Raw genomic sequence first — 24,261 nt, 5'->3', positions numbered from 1 at the left:
TATCTATCTATCTATCTATCTATCTATCTATCTATCTATCTATCTATCTATCTATCTATCTATCTATCTATCTATCTATCTATCTATCTATCTACTTTGTCAGGTTACTTTAAGCCGGACACCCACGTAACCCATATAGCCCACGTGGTTCAGGCTGAACGGGACCCCGGACCATTAGCAGACGGCCCGAGGGGGATGCGCCCTCCCCTCCCCCTATTTCAGTGGATGGAATAAAATTGCCTCATACTTGCTTTGGCAACTGCACAGCCTCGGATATATAAGGAGCACGCAGAGGAGGTCTCAGTTGCTGTGAGAGCCACACACCCCTCACCTGCACGCACACATACACCCACATAAACGTTCGCCACACTCCTGCACGTCCTGCACCGTCCTCCTTCATTCTTGCGCACATCCCCTTCTGTGGTCTAACCGGATGAGTTACCCGGTGGACACTGTAGGGAGTCCCTTCAGGAGAACTATGGATACCAGAACGACCAGCTATGGCTACAGCCGCTCCAGCGGCACCCCGTCCAGCGGCTTTCGGTCCCAGTCCTGGTCCCGGGCCAGTCCCGGCTCTACCGTGACCACGTCTTACAAGAGGAGCGTGAATATGCCGGCAACCCGGGCATACAGCTCAGCTGTGCTGAGCTCCGCCGACAGCGTTGATTATAGTCAAACCTCTATCCTGAACGGAGACTACAAGCGTTCTAACGAGAAAGAGCAACTTCAAGGGCTCAATGACCGGTTTGTTGTTTACATTGACAAGGTGCACTACCTGGAGCAGCAGAACAAGCAGATCGAGGCGGAGATCCAGGCACTGCGGCACAAGCAGGTGTCGCGCTCCCAGATGGACGACCTCTATGACCAGGAGCTGCGGGAGCTACGGGAGCTGCTGGAGCAAATCCACCATGACAAGGCACAAATTCAGCTCGACACGGACCACATCGACGAGGACATCCAGCGGATCAGAGACCGCTTTGAAGAAGAAGCTCGCATCCGAGAGGAGACAGAGGCCATAATCCGTGTCCTGAAGAAGGACATGAGCGACTCGGAGTTGGTAAAGTCTGAGTTGGAGAAGAAAGTTCAGTCGCTGCAGGATGAAATCGCCTTCATCCGCAACAATCACGAGGAAGAAGTCAGCGACCTCATCGCCCAGATTCAGGCGTCTCAGGTGACAGTGGAAAGGAAAGACCTCCAGAAGGCTGACATCACCGAGGCTCTCCGGGAGATTCGAAGCGAACTGGAGGGCCACTCCAACCAGAACCTGCAGCAAGTGGAAAACTGGTTCATGTGCCGCTACGTCAAGCTGACCGAGGCTGCAGAGCAAAACAAGGACGCCATAAAGTCCGCCCGTGACGAGATAGCCGACTATCGCCGTCAGCTGCAGTCCAAGACGGTGGAGCTGGAGTCCGTCCGCGGTACAAGAGACTCACTGGAGAGACAGCTTAATGACATCGAGGACCGCCACAACAGCGACCTGGCCAGCCTGCAGGTAAGAAGGCAGCCCGGTAAGAGCGGTGACGGTGGGCTGAGAACAGACGTTCAACTCTAAAACAAGGCAATTCTGTTTTGAAATGTCATAGATTATTCTTAAAGAATTGTGTAGCCTGTTTTTAAAACTTGATAAAAGAGTTGATGTTCTTAATAGGACACATTTATGTTTTACTGACGCAGCATTTAAGCGTGAGCCTTTAAAATCAAATAAAAAAAAGATTCACAAATATAAAATATTAGTTTCTATTATCTTTGACAGGTTCTGTAACATTTGTCCCCTTCTGCCTAACTGTGATTGTTCAGCACAAACACTTTTCTCTTAAGCAGGCTGATTGTATTCACAAGCTGGAGAGATTTCCAAGAGTCACGAAATGGTTAAAAGGGAATCGCTGCAGCAGACTCTCTCTCTCCCGCTCTCTCTCTCTCTCTTGCTGAGTCAGAGGCAATGGGTCGATGCCTTGATTGGCTCTGTCCTTGCATCACACCACTGAGATTTTAGGGCGAGGGTGGGGGTGTATTGAAAGAGTGCGGAGGCTGCCCTTGAAACAGAGGCATTCAACATCTCTAGAATACTGTATTGCGTCAGAATGTATTAAAAAGCAAGCAGCCTTGTTGCGCAGAGTCTGCAGAGTTTACAGAAAGACATGGGCAGCACTGCAACAGATAATTTGGAAAAACTATTAAGGCTTCAAAAAAAATTTGCATAATACATGAAGACTGGTTTTGAGCACTGGACCTCGTATTGCATTTAAATTATTCAACATATTCAACCCTATAACAACAACTGATTTTTGTGTATTTCACTCAGGAAACAATTCACCAGCTGGATAATGAGCTCAAGAGCACCAAATGGGAGATGGCTCGTCACCTGCGCGAGTACCAGGACCTGCTCAATGTCAAGATGGCCTTAGACATTGAAATAGCTGCATACAGGTACGGGATACACTCATGCACAATTGAAATTTAATTTTGAAACAATATTTGCAGTCCTTTTCATATAGAAGCATACTTTAAATATCTGATTTATGCATTTGTTACACTAGGAAACTCCTAGAGGGTGAGGAGACCCACTTCAGCACTTTTCCTTACCGCCAGACTGTCACCACCACTAAAATCTCTAAGCCTAAGTCGGAGCCCACAAAGCTTAAGGTGCAGCACAAGTTTGTGGAGGAGATCATTGAGGAGACAAGGGTTGAGGATGAGAAGGCTGAAATGGATGAGGCCCTGGCAGAGCTAGCGCAAGAGCTCTCTGCCACACAGGAAGGAGAGGAGGGTGAAGAGGAAGAAGGGGAGGAGAAGGCAGAGGGAGAGGAAGCAGAGGGTGAGGTGGAAGAGGGAGAAGGAGAGGAGGGAGGAGAAGAAGAAGAAGAAGTCGTAGCTGTCACTGAAGCCAAAGTTAGCTCAAGTGCGCCCAGCAAGGAGGAAGAGGAGGATGAAAAAGGTGGTGATGAGGGAGAAGAGGGAGAGGGAGAAGGTGGTGAGGATGAGAAGGAAGAAGAAGCAGAGGGAGAAGGTGGTGAGGGTGAGGATGAGGGAGAAAAGGGGGATGATGCAGAGGGAGGTGATGAAGAAGGAGAGGGAGGAGGAGAGGAGGAAGAAGTTGAGGAGACAATGTTGTGCACCAAAGCTCCAGAGTCTAAAGCCTCTCCTGACAAAGAGAAGGCTGGAGACAAAGAGGGCAGTGGAGAAGAGGAGGGAGCAGGTGCTGAAGAAGAGAGTGGAGATCAAGATGAAGATGCAGGTAGTGACAAAGCATCCAAAAGTGGAGATGAGAAGGAGGAAAAAGAGGATGCAGGCAAAAAGGAAGATGAGAAGAAGGGAAAAGATGAGCCAGACTCAGAACCAGCTGTAACCCAGACAGAGGCTCCAAAAACTGAAGCTACAAAGGCCGAGGCCAAGAAAGAAGATGCTCCTAAATCTGAGGAAACAAAACCTGAATCTCCAAAGAAAGAAGAAGCTCCCAAAACAGAGGGATCAAAACCTGACTCTCCAAAGTCAGATTCCCCAAAGCCTGCGTCTCCCAAATCTGAATCCCCTAGGCCTGCCTCCCCCAAGTCTGAATCCCCTAAGCCTGCCTCCCCCAAGTCTGAATCCCCTAAGCCTGCCTCCCCCAAGTCTGAATCCCCTAGACCTGCCTCCCCCAAGTCTGAATCCCCTAAGCCTGCCTCCCCCAAGTCTGAATCACCAAAACCAGAGTCTCCTAAATCTGAATCTCCCAAGCCTGCTTCTCCTAAAGCAGAGTCTCCAAAAGAAGCATCCCCAAAATCTAGCTCCCCAAAAGCTGAATCCCCAAAGACCGAGACCGCAAAGCCTGAGGCTCCTAAAAGCACTGAAGACAAGACTGAGAAAAAGAGCGAGCCAACAGAAGAGAAGAAAGTTGAAAAGAAAGATGTTGCCATGAACGGTGACATAGACAAGAGTAGCCCTGAGGAGAAAGAGAAGAAGGATGAAGGAAAAGAAGCTGATGTGATCACCAATGGCGTAGACGAGAGTCCTGTCAAGGAAGACGGCAGCCAGAAGGTTGTGATCACCAAGACCGTGGAGACAATCACCACCGGAGAGGATGGGTCAAAGCATGTCATCAAGTCCGTCACTGTGACCGAAACAGTGAAGGAGGCGGAAGAGATGCTGCAGGAGAAACTGGTCTCTACTAAGAAGACCGAGAAACACTCCACTCAGTCCATCAAGCAGGTGACGGAGAGTGAGTGAGCGAGCAGAGAAGGAGGGGAGGAAGGGGAGAGAACAACACAAGCAATCAATCCAGAACTAACATAACAAAGAAAATCATACAGCTAGAGCGATGTAATAAAGATAACCACTCTCAAACATACAAAACAAGTCAGAGCGAGAAGACAAAAGTTAAACGCTACAAATTTCAAAAATGCATGTTGAGTGAAAGCTTCAAACGGGCTTCACAGCAGACGCGAACAGGAGCAAGTGACTGAGATATTTTATTCTTCCTTATATTTTTTTTCCTTTCTGCAGTTAGTGGGTGAGCTCACGAATGGGTGGGTGCTTGGGTGGGTGGGGTGTCTCTGCATGTTAGCTCAGGGGAGCGGAATACTTTCCTCTCTGTATGGTAGAAATACACCTTAAAAAGAGTAAATACTAGAAAGCAATCAATAAACAATATTACTGCGGAGAGGGTTTTGGAGTTGAAGCAAAAGTGGGGGACTGGCGGATGGAGGGTCCCCGATGCAGACATATGTATTCTACTGACGAAGCCTTACTTGACACGTGAAGATACCAACTGAGCCAAAAAGAAACTAACAACAACAAATACACAGCCAACAGTGACGGAAGAAATGGACGGTGATATGATAAACACAATACCATATACATCCATTTACCGAAGCAGATAAAGCTTAAGAAACCTAAAGAAACTCCTAGCCTTAAACATGCTTTTTATCAGTGTCTGTTATGTTTACCTGACTGCAACTGAAAAAAATATATACTGTAAATGATAGAAACATGCATTCCTGTATGCATAGGATGGACTTGAATTTAAATACAGAATTTAATGAGGTGCTACTGTTTGCAATCCCATGACTTTACTCATCATGAACAATTTCCCAGCAGCATTTGCTCAATAAATGTCATTAAGATCTTCAAAACGCCAACTGTCTGTTGTCACTTTATTATTCTTTTAATCATATTTTTTGCAACTGTATACAGCACTGCAGCAATACAGCAATACAGCTACGGAATATTACATAGTTTATTAGCAATTGAATGTAGTTACTGTGGTTTGTTTCCTGTCAAGAGCAACATAAACCCAGCAGTGACGACAGATGTGATCACTGACAGGCTGGGTGCAGAAAATCAGTATTAAATAGCATCAGTGTCTTTTTAAAAAACCCACCACAAGGGTTCCAAAAGCCTAATTTAATGACGTGGACCAGTGTGTGTTTGTGTGTAAATGGCATTTTTAAACAACAACAACAACAACAACAAAAAAATCACATTAGGAGAGATAACAGAATATTAACTACAGGGAGCTATTTGAGATAATTGGGAAAACAATGCCATGGGCGATCTTGGTTGGGTGTCACTGGTTAATCATTAGTATCAGCATGAATTTCATTTAAAAATAAATGCATGGAAATAAAGTATCTCGTAGTGTACTCGCACTTCTCCGCATTGCACCAGTTTAGAAACATTAAGTCCTGGACAAGCGAGTTTGGTTCTTGTTGCTACTTTTCTTTTTAAAGAAACCAAACGAACTTGGCAGTCATGGAAGCTCGTTTCTCTGGCCTCCATTCCTCTCTTTCTTTATCCGTAAACTTTGGCTGTGTGGTGTTTAAATTAAAATAAAAGTATGTCTTAAAAGTGAGAAGCGTCACTTTTAAGCATCTAAGCATCCCTTTACTGGCACAGAGCCCAAGGCTGCTGCGCTTTAGTGATGTGCGATACCACTGATTTCCTTTCCGATCCGATACCAAGTAAAATTCAGGGTGGTATCGACGATACTGATCCGATACCGATACTTTGTACAAAAACGTATTTTATTTATTATATCTTTTATTGTATCTCAAATTATAGCGTCATCATGATTACAGGATGTCAGAGTACTCGTTCTTATCACTTAATAATGCAGAATTCATAGAAATAAAAAAACTGAAGTTGTGCGCTATTTGAACACGCTGCCTGCCTGCAGCACTAAAGGACTCCGCGAGAGACGTCATATTCTGTGATATGATTTACTCTGAGGTGTTTGACGAGGTTAGTGGTGTGGCCACAACACCTCACTTTCTTGCCACATGTATCACAAGTCTCGGCTGTTTGTGGAGGTAAAATACGGCCACACATGACTCCATTTACGCTCAGCCATTGTTGTGAGTGTGCACGCCAAGGGGCTGCAACACATTTATACAGCCATATTTCGCATATGACTATGAAAGGCGGAAGAGGAAGTAGTTCCTTCGAATGTAGACAATCCGAATGTTATAGTTTCTTTCCACTGTGTTCCTGTTAATGATAAACTACAAATTTACCCTAAATTACTAAAATATCAATATTTTAATATGAGAATCGATTCAAGAACATGAATGACTGGTCTCGGAGGAATCGATATTTCAGTATCGATCCGCACATCACTACTGCGCTTATAGGCTATAGTATGGCTATAGACTGTAAATAAAAGATGGATGCATACATACAATACCTGCTAATCAGAGGTGGGAAGTAACTACGTACAAATACTTCTTTTCTGTGCTTAAGTAGAATTTTCAGGTATCTGTACTTTAACATGAGTATTTATTTTTCTGACAACTTTTAACTACATTTCCCCTTCATTTTTAAACAAATATCTGCACTTTCTTGTAGTGTTTTTATTATATTATATTTATATTAAATTGTGTTTGCAGTACTTCGGAATGTGACTAGCACTACAGAAGAGGAGGAAGCCTGAAGGGATGTTACATCGAGCGAAGCAAAGATGAATTTTGCATTTAAGCTGATGATGTTTAGATTCATTCACTGACTTCCAACTTTATACAGTCTAGTGTAAAGACAGTATAAACAAAGTAGTGTCACTGTAGGGGATGGACATCAACCAGTTCAGTTGCATAAATCCACAAAGAGCAACAGGTCAGCTGTTCACATCATGTACACCAAGAATATCTACTGAAGCTTATATTAGAAATTATTGTGAGTTGTGATTATTTTCCCCATGCTGATCCAGTACACAGATCACTACACGGGGTTTCCCGACCTGCTGAATCCCACTTTAACCCCTGACTTGTGCCCTGTATAATAGATTCAAACACAGCAGTTTGATTGAAATTAGAACGTTAAAATGTTAATAATTTCTATATTCTCATATACTAATATTTACTTATTATTATATTAATATAGCACAAGGTTCAGTTACATTTGTACAAAAATGGCTAGTAGAATTGTGTAGCTACTTTTTCCATTGTTACTCTGAGTAAATTCAGAGCCTGTACTTTTTTTTGCTTTTACTTGAGTAAAAAAGTCGCTTCAGTACTACAACTTTTACTGGAGTAAAGGCATCTGTACTTCTACTTAAATAAAGAAAGTCAGTACTTTTGTCACTCCTGCTGCTAATCAATGGTAGTAATCAATGCTAATAAACCTAAAATGCCCTACAAGGCACTCACATCACAAACATTGGCGACATTTCCAGTTCAGTGACTCCCAGTCTACCAACAACAGCAGCCTGTGTCAGCAAACTCCACCCCTTAAATCACAATTCAAATGATTCAGCAGGTGAAGGTGGTAACTATCCATAAACGCCAAAAATATCTCTGTTATAGTCTGAAAACATGCCTTTTAATGCTCTGAACTTCACTACTCTCAATTCCTTCTGTAGGGAATTCAATTAGATCACAATGCTTTAAATGTAATTGGTGACATGAGGAACACGTTTTTGATGTTATTGGGATGATTTTCTTTTCAGTTCTTCATTGCTGTTACACAGTTGTAATGTGGTAAATGAAATTTAGCTATGTGTAAATGCCAGCATATATTTCTGTGATATTTCTGATACATACATAACATACTGAGCATATTACCTTAGCTTAATAAAGATGAATACTTCGCACCCGTTGATGCTTCTTTTCTTCCTCATATTCATTTGTCATTTTCCCTTCATTCCAATGCATAATGATCTCAGATCTTTGAAGGACTAGGCTAGTGACTATCATTGGATGTTATTCTTAAAGAGGCAATATGTGATACTTTGAGTAAACTACACAGTGAGTTTAGATACTCACTATAAATCCTGGCAACATTCAAAAGTTACAAACTTGCTCTGTAACCCAGTATATGGTGAGCAGCAAGTGATCTCAGACAGTGTCGAAGATGAAAGTTTTAATCTGATTTTACTACTAAACAGTTTTTTATTTGTAAGATGAAGATTATGGTTTTTAAGCCACATTTTTCTTTGATGTTCAAAATCAATCTTGAACTACAGCAGGATCTTTTGTGACAGTGTTCATAACACAGCAGGATAGCAATTATCTTAGAGGCAATGTTGTGACTCTAAATGTCTGTATTTGTCAGTGTGAGTGTGGTAAGTGATTGGGCTGCTCACCTCTCTGCCTGTTAAGGAAATAATAAATCAACACATGTCTCTACATTTCCAAGTGCCTATGAGGACTATATCATAAATCTGTATGCATGTCAGCATAATCTTTAAATCAGGGCTCAAAATCAGTGAGATGCACGGCTTTAAGAATAATTTATTTACCCACCAGAACTCTCACACACATACACTATTACATTCACTCAGAACTGTGCAACAAGACCTTTATGGGCTATTCGGAACATTGGTAAGCATTTAACCTTGATTTGTTGCTTTAAATGGCTGTTGGACTGTGTTATTGAGCACCATGTTAACAAGCAGATCTAAGAGGACAGCACTGTTGCCTCTACCTGTCTTTAAGCTGCAGTTTTTTTGTGGACAGTCTTGACCATAACGGTTTACTTTTTATCCTTTGTGCTCTTCTCTTCAGCTGGCTCAGGTTGGGCAGCTTTCTCTTCAACTTTCTCCTTTTTTGCTTCGGCTTTGTCATCTTTTTTTGGAACAGCTTTCACGTCTTTGTCATCAGCTTTATCTTCTTTCTCCTCACTCTTTTGAACTTCCTCCTGCTCTTGTGCTTCATCTTTTGTATCATCTTCTTTGTCATCAGCTCCTTCTGCTTTTGCCTCCTCTTGTGCTTCAGTTTCCTCCCCTTCATCTTTTCCCTCTTTCTCTCCTTCATCTTCGGCAGCTTCTGCTGCATCTTCCTTTTGCTCCTCTTCATCACCACCTGAATCAAGAGATGACACTTTAGTTACCATGACACTAATAATTGATATTTATTTGACTGATAGAACATGACTGAGCAAGTTAAACCAACCCTCGCCTTCTTCCTTATCCTCTTCCTCTACTTCCTTAGCTTCATCTTCTTTCTCACCCTCCTCCTCACCTTCCTCTTCCTCTTCATCCTTTTTCTCTTCTGTTTCTTCTCCCACCTCTTCTTCATTAGCTTCCTCTTCCTCCTTTTCCTCCTCTTCCACCTCCTCCTCACCAGGTGGGCTGGCCTCTGCTTGCTGGGCGTGGCTGGCAGAGATGATGCCTTCAGTGGTGCTGACACTGGAGCTGAGCAGGCGTGAGGTCATCAGGTAGGAGGTGCCAGAGCTCAGGCTGGAGAAGACGGGCCTAGCGAAAGAGGGTGCTGACAAACTGTGGCTGTACAACGGAGACACTCCCCCAGCCATACCTACACTGAAGCGAGACTCCTCCCCTTCCAGGAGCTTCCTGCGTCAAACAATGAAAAGAAAGGATGGGAGATCAGTTAAAAGCATGGGTCTTAAATGTAGCAGTAAGTGGTCATTTATTTACTCTTAGAATTATATTGTCAGGATCTCTGTCTAAATAAATAAATAAATCTGGGCAAATTCTGAGATGATTAAACTATTTTGCTGGTAATAACTGAAATGAGTACGAATTGAAATGAGTAAAGAAAATCAACAGCCTATTTATGCAAGACAATTCATAATTTTATTGGGAGGGGTTTTTGGTTGGGTCTGATTATTGGGGGGTCATAACCCCCCTGGAAATTACGCCCCTGCATGTCTCAGACATTAAATGTAAAAAAAACTTCACTGACTCTGATACAAATCCAAAAGCATCAGTTTCCTAGGTGCCTCTAAATAGGAGTTACTATATAATTTTGCGACGCTAAAAATAAACCCTTTATCATTTATCAGACTCACTCCCTGTTTCACCCATTACCTGTATGCAGCAATCTCGATGTCCAGAGCCATCTTGACATTCAGAAGGTCCTGGTACTCCTTCAGGTAGCGTGCCATTTCCTGTTTAGTGCCCCTCAGCTCACTCTCCAGTTCTGCAATGGTATCCTAAAGAAAAATCAAAGATAACTGTTATTTTATTCAATGAGACAAAGGGAAATAACATACTGCAGGATCAAATGAAAACCTTAAGTAACATACTTCAAAGATCTGGACGACATTTACAGACCTGCATAGCTGCTATCTCTGCACTCTGTTTCTCCTCCATGTCATGCAGCTGTTTTTCCAGGGATCCATTGAGGCCTCTGCATGCATCGATTTCCAGTATGCGGGCTTGTAGCTGGCGTCGGTACTCTCCTGCTTCGTCCTTGGAATTTCTCACAGCATCAGTGTGCTGGGCCACAGTTTCAGTCAGGGAGCCTACCTTGCTTCTGAACCACTCCTCAGCTGCCTGCATGTTCCTGGCAGCCAGCCTTTCATACTGGGACCGGATATCCCTGAGAGCCCCAGAGAGGTCTGGAGCGGCAGCCTCAGATTCCACAGCCACCTGCACACCCAGCTGGACTTGGGCCTGAAGTTCAACCACTTCACCCTCATGAATCCTCTTGAGGAAGGCCAGCTCGTCCAGCAGGATTTCCACACTTTTCTCCAGCTCAGCTTTTGCTAAGGTAACCTCGTCGGCCTCCCGACGAGCCTCCATCAGCTTGCCCTCAGCTTCTTCACGAGCCAACACCTCCTGCTCATATCGACCCTGCAGAGCACTCAGGGTTTGCTCCAGCCTCTCTCTCTGACTTAGGACAGCCTGTTGTTCTGCCCTAGCTTCATCCACAGCTGCTCTCAGGGACCGGGCCTCTTGCTCATACAGTGCTCTCAGGCGGGACGGCTCAGAGTGCCTTTGCCTCAGCAGCAGCAGTTCTGCCTCCAAGGCACGGTTCTGCTGCTCCAGCTCACGCACTCTCTCGATGAAACCGGCAAAACGGTCATTAAGGTCCTGCAGCTGGCTGCGCTCTTGTGTGCGTACAGCCCGAAACTCGGAGCTGATCTGGGCTGCTTGGCTGAGTTCCAGCTCCAGGGAAGAAGCTGGTGAGGAAGAAGAGTAGAGCACACGGCCAGGGGAGGAGTACTGCAGACGGGAGGAAGACAGTGGGGATGCATGAGTAGAGAAGCCAGAGAGGGTCCTCCCTCTAGTCACCACCACACGTGCAGGAGGCTCGGCAAAATAGCGTCTGTATGATGAGGTGGAGTAGTAAGGGTCATATCCGATGCTACTCATGGTTGAGTGTTGGGAGGAAAAGTTGCTCTTCCTCTCCTCTTGCTGTCTGTGTGCGTGTGGAGGAGTGCGAAGGGCTTGGGTTTAAGTCTTGACTGCTTGCTGCTGCAGCAGCCTGCGCTTTTATAGCTGGATGGTGGGGGCTGACGCAAGCACTTTCTGCACCCTCTGACAATGAAGGCTTGATAGGTTTACACTGCAATGGCAAGAAATGAGAAAGATATGAGCCATGGGAATACACGGAGGAGGGAAATGAGCAAGGGTTAAAAGCAGAGAGGAAGAAAAACAGTTTCTAAATAAACTAGAATATAAAAACAGCTTTTTACAGTAATTTTTAAGACTACAGCAAAACTTTAAAAAAGTCTATCACATGGCCAGTTTTAAACACATAACCTGATCTTTTTAAGAAACTGTACAGTTTTTACAGTAATTTTATGTTGTAAAAAAGACAAAATATCACTCAAACACATTTTCTGTCTCCTCACTCACTGCAGAAAAAAGGGTGAGGGTGGGGCCGGGGTGTCCTCATTTTACAATCATGACACAGCATCTCTGTGTGTGGTGGGGAGCAGAACTACAGCCATGGCCTCAACACCTGCAATGATAAAAATCCCACCCAAACAGATGGCATAACACTATTAAAGGCATGACTTAGAGTGGGTTAATGTGCAGCTAAAACAATGTCTGAACTATAAATGAATACAACATGTATCAATGGTATCAACAGGTATAGCAAAGCTTGCAAAAATACCATAATTGATTTTCATTTTTCTCAACAGGTTTCTCAACTGTCTGCTGTTAAAGGTTATTAATTTTTACATGCAGGGTGTGTTTAATACTCTTTTTTGATCCTTTAGTTAAAGAATATTTACTGTGATTTCATTTTCTGCAGAAGTTGAAAATTGTGTGTTCACCCAAATACCCCTTCTGCTATATATATATATAGAACAAATATTCTCAAGAGCATCATATTGTCCATAACAGCGACACAAGATATTTAAAATATTCAGTGACTAGTTACATATTGTGTTGCCCTCATGATTTGAAACAGGAGAAAACATATCCATACTGCTATATATGGCGTGTGTGTGTGTGTGTGTGTGTGTGTGTGTGCGTGTGAAGTAAAGAGTTTCCGTTCAAAGATTCATTTTTCTTTCCAGCTTTATGAATAAATGAAGTGCATTGCAGTGTTTTGCAGCATGAATTGTGCAGTTTTGTGTAGTTGTCTATTGTTGTATATGGGAAAGCTCTACAGCATGTATGGCTGGTGTTCTTTGCCTTTGCAGCAAATGCCCCTGGTGCCTATAGGCAGTGCTGTGCCCAAATAAAAAGGAGGTAGGTGGTGGGAGGTGGGGGGGCTTCTGTGGGAGCTGCATAGGCTGCGCTGCTGGCTGAGTCATCGTTACAGTTGTGATCACACAAACTCCCTTGTGTACACTTTTTTTCCCACCGTAACAGCAGTATGACAATCTGCATCGGGGTGATTTCTGGCAGACAAGGCGCTTACAGGATCTGGGGAAATAAAACAGAGAAAGTAGATCATTAACTTCTCTTCCCAAACACATTAGATCACTTACAGCACTAATTTCCAGGTTGGTACTTCTTGCCTCCACGATGCTGACTAACATAAAAGCTCGGCCTACATGTGAAGACGACAGTATTATCGCACTCAACATTGCTAGCATTTTACAAAAAACGATGCCAGCATCATACTTCTGATTAGAGCAACAATTTTGTGATCCATGATAGCATCTGCTGTCTTGGTGAAATAAACTAATAAGATGCATTAGTCCAGTTTGACCACCAGAGGGCCAAAAATACCATCCATCCATCTATCCAGCCACCACCAGACACAACTTAAATTAACGTAATAACCAATTGTGTATTTGTTAAATGCAAGTATTTATATTATATTTATTTTCCAACTTAACTTTTCCCGTTCTGCAAGACTTGCCAGACAGTTTTTTGATTGTAGGCAGCACACAGAGAATTTTTCGTTGAAAGACTACTCATCATTCTCTGTTAAACATCTTGTACTAGCCATAAAAATGAAAAAAATAGTGACTTTTCTTCTTCCTTGTCACAGTCCTTCTCATTAGTTTATATTCTGTATAGAAGAAAATCTCAATGTCATGATCACATGATGCAGGTTGGCGTCATTCCTGGAGTTCCATTAATATTCTATTTTTGGATTATTGTATTTCCTCTGGATCATAAATTTGATTGTTCAGGACACAAGGCATCTACTTTTCCTGTTAGCTCTGCAGCTCAATGCCCCTGCTTTGTCAGCTCTTTGTCTGTCAGTGTATTTTCTCTTCCCAGCATTAAATTTAATGAAAAATACTAAAAATGTTGTCTCAGTAGCATATGTCATAGGTTCACTTTGGTGGAGCGCCAGGCCTTTTTCTATTTAAGACTAAGGATACAAAGTGATTAAGTTTTAATCAAAGCATGCAGCAGAGATGGTGACAATTTTCTATCATATGGAGAAAAGTGGATTATTGGATTTGTAACTCATTCTGTTTTCAACATACCCCTAAAATATTCTAACTGTAATTCACAAAGTTTTTTATGTGGTGTTTTTATCTCATAAAAACAAGTTTCATGTAATACAATGGTAAACATAATCGACATGATATTAGAGCAGCTCCTAGAGGTGATTAATTGAAATAACACCTTATATATTACCCTGATTTCAGATTTTACACTGACTTGATAATGTCTTTATGTTGCACCAAGATAGGCACTTCTGACAGACTTTTACACACTCCTTATATTGTTTATGAACCTTTATCTTGTTCTTTATGATAATACATAATTGTTGTTTATAGAAGTAAGAGTAAATCTAGCACCAGTAGTCAGCCGCAAATATATAATATAATAGTAATAAATAAATATATATATATAATATATATGTGTATATATATGTGTATATATATATTTATTATATATATATATATATAATAATATAAGTTAGTTATAATTCAGTTGATATGATATTATATATTATATATATATATTATATATTATATATTTATTTATTTATTTATTTTATTTTATTTTATTTTTTTTTCCTGCTGGCACTGGCAGCTACTGTATGCAGCTGTTTAGTGACACACTGAAAATGGAATTTCTCCAGCCATAGTGGAACACAGAGGACCTACATGAGTCATGTAGTCACTGTTATGCCCACACAACAAATGCCCTGTGGACAAATATTTACTAAACATACAAAATCTTCACTGTGCAGTGAGTTGAAGAGTGAGGAAATGCTTCATCTGAGCATGAGGTTCCAACTCTGATCTTTACACTTTTCTTGCACAGATGTCAGTTTAAAAGTCATGTTGCTATTCTGGATCAGTATCTGACCTCTGGCCTTCCCAGACACCACATGTCCCAGGATAGAGGCCTGGCTCTATTGGTCCTCCCAGTGTGTCCATCAGAGTATGAAGGCCTCTCACAGGGGGAAAGTAAAGAAGGCCTGTCTGCTAGGCATTGCCATGATCCAGGTTGCTATAAAAAGGGTGTGGTATGCTGCCTTGGGCTTACTGTTGGTCAGCCAGAGTGTGTGTGAGTGTCCACAACTTAGGAGGGCTGAGGGCTCTGTGTCTGGTTTAAGTAAAAATCTAGGGAAATAGTATTAAGCATGGCTGCCGCCCATCGTTTGGTTATTGTCCGCCACGGTGAGAGCGCCTGGAACCAAGAGAACCGCTTCTGTGGCTGGTTCGATGCTGACCTCAGTGAAAAGGGAGTGGAGGAGGCCAAGCGTGGTGCCCAGGCTATCAAGGAGGCAGGCATGAAGTTTGATGTGTGCTATACCTCTGTGCTGAAACGTGCCATCAAGACCCTGTGGACCATCATGGAGGGCACAGACCAGATGTGGCTGCCTGTGATTCGTACCTGGCGTCTGAATGAGCGCCACTACGGAGGCCTCACTGGGCTCAACAAGGCGGAGACGGCTGAAAAGCACGGTGAAGAGCAGGTGAAGATCTGGCGTCGTTCCTTTGACATCCCACCTCCACCCATGGATAAGGACCACCCTTATCACAAAATCATCAGCGAGGTGAGACAAATGCAAAGTAGCTTAGCTTAAAGAGCTCCAGAATTTGCTTGAGAGTGCTGTCAGTTATTAAGCTTTTGTACTTTGCGGTGTTGTTTTTGCCTCCAGTCTCGGCGCTACAAAGGCTTGAAGCCTGGTGAGCTGCCCACATGTGAGTCACTTAAAGATACCATTGCCCGCGCTCTGCCTTTCTGGAATGAAGTCATTGTTCCTGAAATCAAAGCTGGGAAGAATGTCATCATTGCTGCCCATGGGAACAGCCTCCGTGGCATTGTCAAGCACTTAGAGGGTAAGCACTGTGGACAAAGTTTACAAAAAGAAAAGAATGAGAAGGTCGGACAAAGTAGATAGAGTGACTTAAAAAATGACACTGCAGAACACTTAACAGTGAAATTCTTTCATGATAGCCAAAGACTTCTGCAGAAAGTTGACCTGAATAGCCAGTGTCACACACTTACACAGACTTTACACACATACAGACAAGAGTTGTGGATTGTCTATAAATAGCAGCAGAGGCTCACACCAGATCTCAGGGACAGGGTAGAGGGTCATGAGCTTGGTTCCCATTACAGTCACGACCTTTATGTAGAAAGGTTGTACTTTTTCAAGGAGCAGCCCAGAGACGGATAAGGGTTTTAAAGAGCTTCAAGGGCAATAGTAAATGTCAGATAAGAGTGGCAGGTCCAGTGTTGAAAGACAGAGGCAGACCTGAGGGAACTTAAAATACACTGAGATATAAAGAAAACATGCTTTACTTTTTTTTTTCTGTTGTCCATCTGTTGTCCTGTCTATGTTGCTGGGATTCTGACAGACTTACAGTACAGTGTATTGTATCAGTTACAGCCCTCTGATGCTGATCTCCGCATGCCTTCATCTGCTCTGTCTGCTTGCATCACCAGGTATGTCTGACGCAGCCATCATGGAGCTGAACCTTCCCACGGGAATCCCAATTGTGTATGAGTTGGATGCCAACCTGAAGCCCATTAAGCCCATGTCTTTCCTCGGTGATGAGGAAACTGTAAAGAAGGCCATGGAGGCTGTAGCTGCCCAGGGCAAAGCGAAGAAATAAGCCAGACTCCTTGCAGAGGCAGAAAAAGAGACTGTTACCCACCTTCAACCTTTTCCTCTAATCTATTAGTAGCTCCTTGTTGTCCATTCCAACTGGGGAAATGTTTAATGGTTCTTTTGGAGACAGGCCACTTTCAGCCCATTAGCTTACTTTTTGCTTAAATGACAAACACAGGGATGACCTTTCAAAGCAAAACTGCAGGGCCTAACATTTGATGTCATCACACACCACTCAGTCCTTTGTGGCCAAGCCCTATTTTGTGGGCCCTCGCCAACCTGGTGCAACCAATAAAGAAACCATCTTTTTATGTAGTGCTGTATCAGTTTCATTGTCTTCCTTATCTTCTTGCACCTCTTTTCTCTTTTTGTGTCTTTAAATTACATCGTCATCCTTATCTCCCATTCTTCTTCCCTCCCTGTTTGAAAATCCGAGCTTTCAGCAAAGTGCTAAAGGTGCTGTGAAATCTTATCCAGGAGCTGTAGCGAGGGGAGGAGGGGGGAAGAGAGCGAGAAACGCAGCCTAATGGATAAGTCAATGGGTTCAACCTGGCAGCACTCCCATAATGCAGGAATATGCTTGCTCATCCTCCACTCCAGTCAGATCTCACTGAAAAACGAACACACGCAATAATTTTAAACAGGTACCTATTGCACTTAAGGCCCAGGTAAGAGTCAGTACAGACAAGTGACTGCAGTCATTGGGAGAAACATAAATGCAGACATTTCCAGATTTTTCTTGAAGGTTTTGGGTGGACTTGTCCCTTTTGACAAAGTGTTATTAAAAATTAATGCAAATTTATTCCGAGTGCCTTTTTTGTGCAGAAAAACATTTCTATCCTGATGGGAGCAGTGTCTTCTAGGATGACAATGCCTCAGTTTACACAAGCTTGCTGAACTGTTCAGTGAGTATGACAGTGACATCATCATACATCATCTTCTGGCTTCCCCCATCACTAAATCTCCACACAGTGCAGCACCACAGGAAGATGCTGAACTGTCATTTTGGCCAAACCCCAACCAAGACAACCTTTGGAAGAATGGTTCATCCCTGTACAAGTTGTTTTCATGGCTTCATAGCATAAGACGCTTTGTCATCTTCCTGCAAGTACATCCAGACTGTTTAGTTGTCCCCTTGAAGTGATTTTATGTGAGGAGAAATTCTTCAGGCCTGCGACAGCATTCTAATGCAAGCCTTTGTTTTTTTTCACAAAGTTACTCCACAGTAACATTCTTTTTGATTGTCGCACATTCTCATCTTGTTAGCAAACTGAGGTCAGAGTATGGAGTGTTGCTAAAGAGAAGGCTGAGTGCTTAACATTACGGTACAGGGAAGCTTGAAATCCTAACCTTCTAATCAGTCATCCAAATGTTTCTGAATGAATGTTTCTGCTACTATTGCCCATAATATGGATCGCCACTGTGCGCACTAAAAACAACATATAGCTTTTTAGCTGAACCAAATCAACTTAAAGTTGACCTTCACTTACATTATAAATATGATTTTGCCTGTGTTCTGCCTTCAATCATCAAAGCAATCCCTTCTCCTCTTTCATTTGTGCTATCATAATAAAAGACCCATGAATTAAGTACCGCACCATTCCTCACAGGTTTATTTTGAGATCGGCGTGGTCAGTTTACAGACATTTTTTCTCACTTTAACACAGTGTTATATTAAACCATTAAAAAACAAACATTAAAAAAACAAAACAACACAATATGCAGCACCATAGTTTTAAAGGGCAGCAAATAGAGAAGGAACACTGTAGTGTTGTCATGACACCTACTGGCTACATAAGAGACTGAAGGAAAACATAAAAGGGGCTGTTTTGCCATTTCTAAAACCTAAACCCTGAGGACTAGGAATCTAAATACACTGACTGAAGGTGGTGTTAGGAAGCTGCTGCCTTGTCCACAGAATCGTTTTACTATTATCAAATGAATTCTTTTCATTAAAACAACAGCGTCATCAAAATCCTTTAGAAAGGAGCCTGAGGGGCACACAGGCGACATAAATCAGATAAAACTGACTTCAATGCACACCAGGACATTTGGTGTAGTCACTGTTCACACAGGATCAGGGGCACTATTTTTCTTGAGGGACTTCATGAAGTTCGGCAGAAATGTTATCTTATAAGGATTCTTCTTGTAGTCAACAGCTCTGCTTGTTTCTTCCTTTGATCTGTCTACATACTCTGCAGCAGTTGTGACATTTCTTTCTATGTTGTTGATTAACTCGCCCTGGGAGAAGAAAAAAACATGAATGTCATTGACAAATATGTTACATTAATCTTCATTAAACATTCCCACGCGAGGTAGCTTGTTTTACCTGGAGTTCCAGCATCATGGCAGTGTCAACAAATATCTCGTGCAGATCTTTAATGCTGGACTCGAGGCAGAGGATTTCCTGATGGCGAAGTTCAATCTCAGTCAAAGCCTGGCTGGAAATCTGACTGTCAGAGGTGATCTGCGAAAGAGAAAATGCTCAAGCTGTGTTTGATTTATCATATAAATGGCTTCAAACCTACAAAAACTGCTTATCTGAGTAACCCCCCAAAAAAAGATGTTGGATTCCACTCACATCAGATATGAAGATGGCAAGATTGTCACGTTCCATCATCTCCTCCAACTCTTCACCTGTAGTGCTTTTATTCACTGAAAGTAACAAAAGATACTAAATAAGTTTCATCATGTTTGTGGAACTTAATTTATTGAACAACAACTAAATAAATAACAGACAAAGACCAAGACTTATTTTGTGCTGCCAAGGATGCCAGTTAGATAGTCACCACAGGATGGCGCAATTACACCTCAACTTCTACTTACTGCTATAATGATTTACATCAGTCTGTTTACTAAACGTACTACTGCACATTTAAATTACAGTGTATCGTACTGTGGAGCAGCTTAAGTACTACACTTAAAAGCAGTTTTCACAGATACACTGCACCCTGTAACTATTCTAGATGTCATCATGGGGAACCGGATGTATGAGTGCTTATTAAACAGAGGTTCACTCTGCCAGCTGCTTAGTACAATATTAATTGTAGATTTGAAGGAAAAAAAATCAAATTTAATGGCATTAACATACTGGCAATTACCATAGCATGCCTGCCACCTTTATAGGTACACCTATTCAACATCTTTTTAACATAACTCTTTATTCAGCCAATCACATGGCAACGCAGTGCATGCATTTAGACATGCAGACATGGACAAGGTGACCCGTGTTTGAGCATCAGAATGTGGAAAAAGGTGATTTAAGTGACTTTGAATGTAACATGTTTGTTGGTGTCACACTGGCTAGTCTGAAACTGTTGATCTACTGAGATTTTCCCACGCAGCCATCTCCAGGGTGTTTTTAGGGAATAGGCCAAAAAAATACCTCATGAGTTTTCTGGGCAAAAATGCCTTGTTGATGCCTGAGGACAGAGGCAATGGCCAGACTGCTTCAAGCTGATAGGAACGCAACAGTAACTCAAATTATCATTCTCATTACAACATGCAGAAAAACATCTCTGAATGTAGAACACATAGAACCTTGAATGTGATGGGCTGGCAGCCATGAAGAATTAAGGTGAAAGTTAGTCCAGTCTCTTTATTAGATAATAATAAAGTGTATCTAATAAAGTAGTTTGTGAGTGCATGTAAACTGTAAGGCAGCACTGTTTTTAATGGGAATTGAAAGGACAGTTTGCTTTACTGTTTAAATGTACAAAATAACTTCAGACTACAAAAGGAGAAAAAGAAAACTGTAAACATGACGTATAATAGAAAGCTGGTTATAATACTGTGAAGTAGTGAGTCATGAGAAAGAACAATGAACCTGACACTTATTTACAATAGAGCGCTGACCATAAACTGTAGACTGTAAATTGCTGCTCCAAAATGACACCAGCTTATTATCCAAAGTGCTATTACTATGCAAACACCCTCACAGTGACTTACACTAGTGTAGGTTTTCCTGCTAGTAAAGCATTGGCAGAAGCGCCCTCCATTCAATGCAGTATGGACTGGTGTATGAAATAAAATCCATTTACACAACCTGACGTGAGGGTGAGGAGGGACAAGTGCTCCCTTTTAGATTTGGCAACTTACCAATCTCCAGCTGTCTCTGAATTTTTGCCTTGCATTTTTCTCTGAAGGAAATTTGTGCCTCATGGTAACCCTTCATGACTTCAGCAAACCACCGAGTCAAGTACGAGTGCTGTTGAAAGAGAGCAAGAGAATGAAGTGAATCAATTCAAATGTCAATAAAGAGACCTCTGTCAGGAGTAATTTTGTCGGGCGTGTTTGAAACTGCAAAGGAGTGTCAGACAATCATTTTGCACCTGGTTTTTGACAGGAAATAAAACTACTTGCACACCTGGTTATTCCTAATACGTTGGGCTACTGTAGCTCCGGTCTCATCCCCAGGCTTCTGCATTGCTGAAAAACAATCCGATCTAACATGAATACAGGACCAAGTGAAAACTAAACAAAGTCTGCTATGTCACAGTCCTTTTCTGCAGTTACAGTAAAGAGCTCAGTGTTGTTGTCAGCTTGTTTACAAAAGGCATGTTGAGTGGGCTACACCACACTTCCTTTTTACACATTTACAAGTCAAATCCTGTGTTACAAACTATTCCCACTGTATGAGGAACTCAGCTGCACTGATCCTCCCCATTTCATTATATTAAACAATAACAACACAGCTAAATATGCATTATTCATATCGAAAAAAATGATAAATTTTATCTAACTGCACTGAAGCATGCCAAAAACTTACACTGCATAAAAGCTAATTTTGCAGTGCTTTACAAAAAAATGTGTCCACCTACATTTTAGCCTTGCTTTGATTAACTTAGCATTCTTCTTGGTCTCATTGTTCAGCAACTCCAGCTCATCTTTGTTTCCTGGAAGAACAAAACAAGTTCAGTCCACAGAGGAAATAACTACTGTGTGTAGTGAATATCACCACAGACAGACACCATGGGTGTTAAAAAGGATTAAGTTTTATATATAGTGATTTTGTGATGTTCATATTATATCTGCAATTTTAAAAACAGTTGGTATGTTGTACAAAATGTGAATAAAAACAGAATGCATTGATCAGCAAATCTGATAAACATATTTTATTCATAATAGAAAATGTACAATAAACAATAAACATTACTCATTTTATGTCTCAAATGTCTCAAAATTGGGATAGGACAAGAAAATGTTAAAAAAAGTTAAATAAAAGGTAAGTGGTACTAAGAAGAAAGAGCTGGGGAACTGACACTGGGTCATTAACATGAGTAGGAATAAAAAGAGCATCTTAGAGAGGCCAGTGAAATTGCATTTTTGAGTATTTATATTGTCTACTCAAAAATAAACTACAAAATGCACTGCTGCTATAAGCACAACAAGTCATTTCTTAATAACGGTGTGTAAAGAATACCACCACAAGCTGGAGACAGTTTAATTTGAGGTACCTAGTGACCTTTTGCACGCTACACTGTTATTATCTCCATCTGTGGGCGTATATGTGTGTGAGTATATGCAGATTTTGAAGCTATATCTAAACTTCCTAAGCATGTTGATCTGTGTAACATTTACCAAGTCTGTTGCTGTACAAACAGCTGCAGGTGTGTTTGTCAAAGGCTGTTTAGACTCTTTGTTGTGTGTGTTTCTTGTTGCTGTTGTGTGACAAGGAGAATTTGAGACCGTTTGAACGCTTCAGCATAACAACTTAGAATTCACTTTTGTCCTTGCTTCTTTTTGAAAATAAAAATAAAAATCAGCACTTACTCTTGTCTTGACTCGGAAAAGCAAGGATGGCAGCTTGTCTTCTCTCCACATCCTCTGCTTGACAGGAGATTTTTTCAATGAGGCCTCTCACCTCCCCCACCTACACATGCAAACACTACTGTTACACAGCTTGGAACACACAACATGAAAATATTATATGGGGTATGGTGGTGGGAACTGGTCTGACAGCACACATGGTACTTTGCTTTTGTGAGGCTAACACATTTCTAGCAAAATGAACACACGTTTATCAGACAACCCCTGCCAGAAATTACACATTTAAATGTAATTACACAGTCTGTGACAGTTAACCTATGTATTAAGTATTGCTTTTAAAATATTGTACATATGAAATTTGAGCTATTTCAGAAAGAACAGCGTAGCTCAAAGCTGTGTCACGTTTACCGTTTTGAAAAAATCCTCCATGTCTTTCGTGGCCGTCATTTCGTCCTTTTACAGGTGAGGAAAAATGACATTAGTCCGTTAAAGAGATCTGAAAAACACCACCTTTACAGGGAAAATCCCTTGAATGTTTTAGCATTAATATCTAATACTAAAAAACAAAACACAAAGCGCGCTGCTGGTATAAGCGAGACAAACTGGATGTAGGCTTTTTTCCGAGAAAGTCTTTTCCCTTTAAAAATCTTTTAAAAACCTACCAAACGGCTAACACACGGTCGGCATTACGGTGACTACAACGACAAAAAGAAGAATCCCTCGTAATACTGTTACTTTCGGTATTGGCGATAAGGCTCGGCCTCACCTGCTCTCTGCCCTTCCTCTTGTTAGCACAGCTCGATGAGCTCACCTGTGTAATAAAGTGCGCTGGCACGCAGGCGCGTTACCGTCACAACAAAGCAAACAAAGAGCCTGTCCTGCGGCTAAAGGTACTGTACTTACGGAGCAGGTGTGGGAGTGATGCACCTGCTGTCTGTTTACTGTAGTTCACCGAGACTTAGCATTAGAACTATACCAGGGAGTGAGATTTAGGGGATTGAAAGGCTTTTCCTACACGGGAGTTAACCAGTACGAATCCCAGTGCTAACATACTGTATGCTGTGCGGTTAACTGCAGCCAGGGCATAGCTTGTAATTGCCCAATACCCACAAACACCTCTACAAATGTTTGGTAACAAGCCCTAGCTAACTGGTTTTAATGGGCAGGTCTTTTTTTTCCTTCAACAATTACTCAAATCACACCGGAATGTGTACATACTGTACACAGAATAGTTTTACATAGAGTGCACTCTACTTCACTGAAGAATGTAACCATCACAGTGCACCAAAATATTTAAATTACCTTATGAAATAGAAATGGTCATAGCATAACAGTATGTCTACACACACACACACAGCTGTTATCTCCCCCTCTGCTTCCTCACCCAGCGTCACTTGCCACTTCCCTCAGTATCTGTTGCAATTGTTCACACAGGATGCGTGTTAAAATAATAATACATGCAAGAGTTCAGGGAGCTTTTCTCTAGAAAAAGCATGGTATTAGGATGTGTCCACTTATAGAAAATGAATACATACAAGTTTTCTTTGTCAAAAACAAATAAATAAAATAGCTGGGCAAAAAGTATTCCCTGGTGAGCTGCAGAAGACCTTGCACTGGTGAGGGCAGCCTGGCTCCTTATTTACAGGTCATAAGGGTTAGCTAAACCATTTTCTATGTCCTGTTAGCTGCTACAGCTAACCTATAGCTTCCTAGTAATTTTTAAGTAAATGAGAAAAAAATCCCTCCCTTTTTGAATTTTTTTTTTTTTTGTTGTTGTTGTTTTATTAAAAATTGTATTTGACTTTTGGATGAGCCCCCAGCTGTGGTTGGCTCATTGTATTAT

General features: G+C 41.9%; 4 protein-coding genes across 5 annotated transcripts; 2 read left to right on the top strand and 2 right to left on the bottom strand.

The window, feature by feature from the left end:
* The first annotated feature begins 234 nt into the window (after positions 1-234).
* On the top strand, positions 235-5,111 carry nefma (neurofilament medium chain a). Its single transcript, XM_005931855.3, has 3 exons — positions 235-1,492; positions 2,303-2,427; positions 2,538-5,111. Exons 1-3 carry the CDS (start codon positions 434-436, stop codon positions 4,201-4,203), a joined length of 2,850 nt encoding a protein of 949 aa, XP_005931917.1. The 5' UTR covers positions 235-433; the 3' UTR covers positions 4,204-5,111.
* Positions 5,112-8,408: 3,297 nt separating this feature from the next.
* On the bottom strand, positions 8,409-11,615 carry nefla (neurofilament light chain a). The gene is made up of 4 exons (XM_005931853.3): positions 10,484-11,615; positions 10,238-10,362; positions 9,360-9,760; positions 8,409-9,269 (listed from the first exon to the last, which is right to left on the bottom strand). The coding sequence occupies exons 1-4, from the start codon at positions 11,525-11,527 to the stop codon at positions 8,941-8,943; spliced, it is 1,899 nt and encodes a 632-aa protein (XP_005931915.1). The 5' UTR covers positions 11,528-11,615; the 3' UTR covers positions 8,409-8,940.
* A 3,441-nt stretch (positions 11,616-15,056) lies between these two features.
* On the top strand, positions 15,057-17,451 carry pgam2 (phosphoglycerate mutase 2 (muscle)). The gene is made up of 3 exons (XM_005931848.2): positions 15,057-15,587; positions 15,693-15,873; positions 16,484-17,451. The coding sequence occupies exons 1-3, from the start codon at positions 15,171-15,173 to the stop codon at positions 16,651-16,653; spliced, it is 768 nt and encodes a 255-aa protein (XP_005931910.1). The 5' UTR covers positions 15,057-15,170; the 3' UTR covers positions 16,654-17,451.
* Positions 17,452-17,512: 61 nt separating this feature from the next.
* On the bottom strand, positions 17,513-23,239 carry LOC102295793 (syntaxin-2). 2 transcript variants are annotated; one of them, XM_042224799.1, is made up of 9 exons: positions 23,185-23,239; positions 22,827-22,871; positions 22,422-22,521; positions 21,470-21,544; positions 21,016-21,077; positions 20,748-20,856; positions 19,231-19,304; positions 18,979-19,116; positions 17,513-18,890 (listed from the first exon to the last, which is right to left on the bottom strand). In XM_042224799.1, the coding sequence occupies exons 2-9, from the start codon at positions 22,863-22,865 to the stop codon at positions 18,717-18,719; spliced, it is 771 nt and encodes a 256-aa protein (XP_042080733.1). In that variant the 5' UTR covers positions 22,866-22,871; positions 23,185-23,239; the 3' UTR covers positions 17,513-18,716. The 2 variants fall into 2 exon arrangements, with proteins under 2 accessions (XP_042080733.1, XP_042080734.1); XM_042224800.1 differs by lacking the exon at positions 23,185-23,239 and adding an exon at positions 23,081-23,179.
* Between the last annotated feature and the right edge of the window lie 1,022 nt (positions 23,240-24,261).

The sequence above is a fragment of the Haplochromis burtoni genome, unplaced genomic scaffold (assembly GCF_018398535.1).
Source record: "Haplochromis burtoni strain Fernald_Lab_line unplaced genomic scaffold, NCSU_Asbu1 Contig_151, whole genome shotgun sequence".
Taxonomy (NCBI): Eukaryota; Metazoa; Chordata; class Actinopteri; order Cichliformes; family Cichlidae; genus Haplochromis; species Haplochromis burtoni.
The sequence above is the reverse complement of the archived record's forward strand: the minus strand, read 5'-3'. Positions and strand labels throughout refer to the sequence as shown.